The following is a 2333-nucleotide window of genomic DNA, read 5'->3' on the forward strand; positions in this document are numbered from 1 at the left end:
TCAACTTAATTGAAACTTTAAGTCTCAACTTAATTGAAACTTTAAGTCTCAACTTAATTGAAACTTTAAGTCTCAACTTAATTGAAACTTTAAGTTCTCATGCACATGTGATTAAATGACTGCCTATTCTTCGGGTAATGTGCGAGACACAGCAATCTTTCACTCCTGATGTTAAAATCTACATCCATATACATGACAGAGTAATGAATAGTTAACATTTTTTAATAGCTAATGTAACCATTTGCGTGTTCAATACTAACAAATCTGTTCATTACAATTTTAATATTGTGCTGAACTTACTATTGTTTTCAGTTAGAAGTTACAATTCTAAAGTGCCAATAATACGTAATTTAATTACGATTGTTAAATTATGCAAAGCCCAGTCTTATTTCATCAATACACAATAATTTGGGCACACCATTAACACGGATAAGAAAAGCTAAAACGAAAGTTGAAGATGAATTCTAAAATTTATTACAATTTTTTCAAATTATGTACATCTCCAAAAGAACGAAATGTATATGTGTAAAAATCGTTGAACTTTTTGTTAGTTGAGCACTTCTTAAACTCAAAAGAATTTCCGGTTTAAATTCAATGTTTATTTTTTTTCTCTTTCCTGACTTTTCCTGAAGTGTTCGTCTCAGCATTGGTAGTTAAGTCCAGGGTCTTCAATGTTTCGGACAACTTTTCTAATTTCTTCATCTCTAGCCGTTGCAACTTTTTTCTCTTTTTCTTCTGGATTTTTTGATTGAGTATCTTAGCATCTTTACAAGTTCTTACTTGAGGCTCTGTCAAATCATCCCCGGAGACGAATCCATCGTCATTACATGCAGGATCTTCGACCACTGCCTCAAAATTCTCAATTAAAGGTCGTGGAACATTGTCTGCTGTTTCATTTATTTTATGATTATGATTAGACTGTTCATCTTCTTTTGCAGATTTTTTATGCTTCTTCCTTCTTTTTTTTTCTTCAGGAGCTCCTGAATCTTCAGATAAATCTAGAGAGGTTAACATTTTATGCGTTAAATCTTCGAGTTTTCTCTTCTCCTTCAGTCGGGATTTTTTGGATTTCAATTTTGGAGAAAGTGAGGAATTTTCACTCAGATCTTTTGGACATTTTTCAGAGTCAAATCTGATAGCCAAGATCTCATTATCTACAACTTCTAAATCCATTTTCTCATGTTTCCGCTTCTTCTTACGTTTTATTTCAACGGTTACCCAATTAGAAGAAGTCGACGGTTGACTTTGGGAGGCAAGTATATCTTGTTCTTGTCTCTCAATCCTTGCAAGTTTTCCAGATAATTTTAGACCGTGCCTTGCACCTTTGTGAGCAGTTCGCCCTCCACAGGCCTTAAATATCTCTTCATCTGTCAAAAATGAAATCATTTCACTTTTCGTTGTTGTTTGGAAATTATTCCTCGCCAATACATCTTCTTCAGTGTTTTTTCCATCTTGTAGAATTGATGTCTTGATGAAATTTCCAAATTCTAGATTATTATTTTTTGTTGTTCTTGACGTGAGTTCGGATTTACACGTGGCTATTCTCACTGCATCTTCTTCTTTAATAGTTAAATTTATGTTTGTAGAATCAGATTTAACTTCTAAATTGTTTGATGCTTCGTTGTAAATATGTTCCCACCAATTGTACTCAGCTCCATCATGGCCCATTCCGATTCTGTCAAATTTCAATTTTGGTTTCAGAGCATCAACTATACCGTTTTCATTTTTACCAAGACCTTTGCCTGAAATGAAATTTTATTTTATAACATTTACAAGTTTTTCTCCAATTGCTATTCATGTATCTTTAAATAATAAATTTATAAACATAACCTAATAATACAGATTTTTTTCATGCGTACGCATCGGTGCAGGATTTATTACCTTCTGTCCAGCCGTATTTCAACAACTGATTTTTCGCGAAACTCGACATTTTTTCGTATTCTGGATAATGTCAACGTTACATTAGTGATGAATTTATTCAAATTTATTTTAGTTCCACATAGAGGTTGATCGCTATTTCATCAACGAAGATGGTTGAGGTGTATTTTGTCAACTTCAGAAATTGTTAGCGCTTACCAAAGAGGATTGATCGAAGTAGAGGTTCAGTTCTGGGGGTTTGAGTGACCCCAGCGGCATCGTAGTAGCTGATCCCCTAAGAGGGAGGGCGCTACACGCAACACTGGGATATCTGCTCGTTAGCCGACTCAGCGACTTTTCAGTAATATCCCTCCAGCATCCCTTTTAATAACTCTGAGCTCTTCGATGCCTCAGATTCCACTGACTGGAATTTTTGACGAGCTGATTTCAAAGCCTCCGACTGCTGATTATTTGTG

At 34.7% G+C, this 2333-nt stretch overlaps 1 protein-coding gene across 1 annotated transcript; it reads right to left on the reverse strand.

Moving 5' to 3' along the window:
- Nucleotides 1–451: 451 nt before the first annotated feature.
- Nucleotides 452–2100, reverse strand: LOC105273069 (G patch domain-containing protein 4). The gene is made up of 2 exons (XM_011315303.1): nt 1882–2100; nt 452–1742 (listed from the first exon to the last, which is right to left on the reverse strand). Exons 1-2 carry the CDS (start codon nt 1928–1930, stop codon nt 592–594), a joined length of 1200 nt encoding a protein of 399 aa, XP_011313605.1. The 5' UTR covers nt 1931–2100; the 3' UTR covers nt 452–591.
- Between the last annotated feature and the right edge of the window lie 233 nt (nt 2101–2333).

This window comes from Fopius arisanus, unplaced genomic scaffold (genome assembly GCF_000806365.1).
Source record: "Fopius arisanus strain USDA-PBARC FA_bdor unplaced genomic scaffold, ASM80636v1 scaffold00782, whole genome shotgun sequence".
Taxonomy (NCBI): Eukaryota; Metazoa; Arthropoda; class Insecta; order Hymenoptera; family Braconidae; genus Fopius; species Fopius arisanus.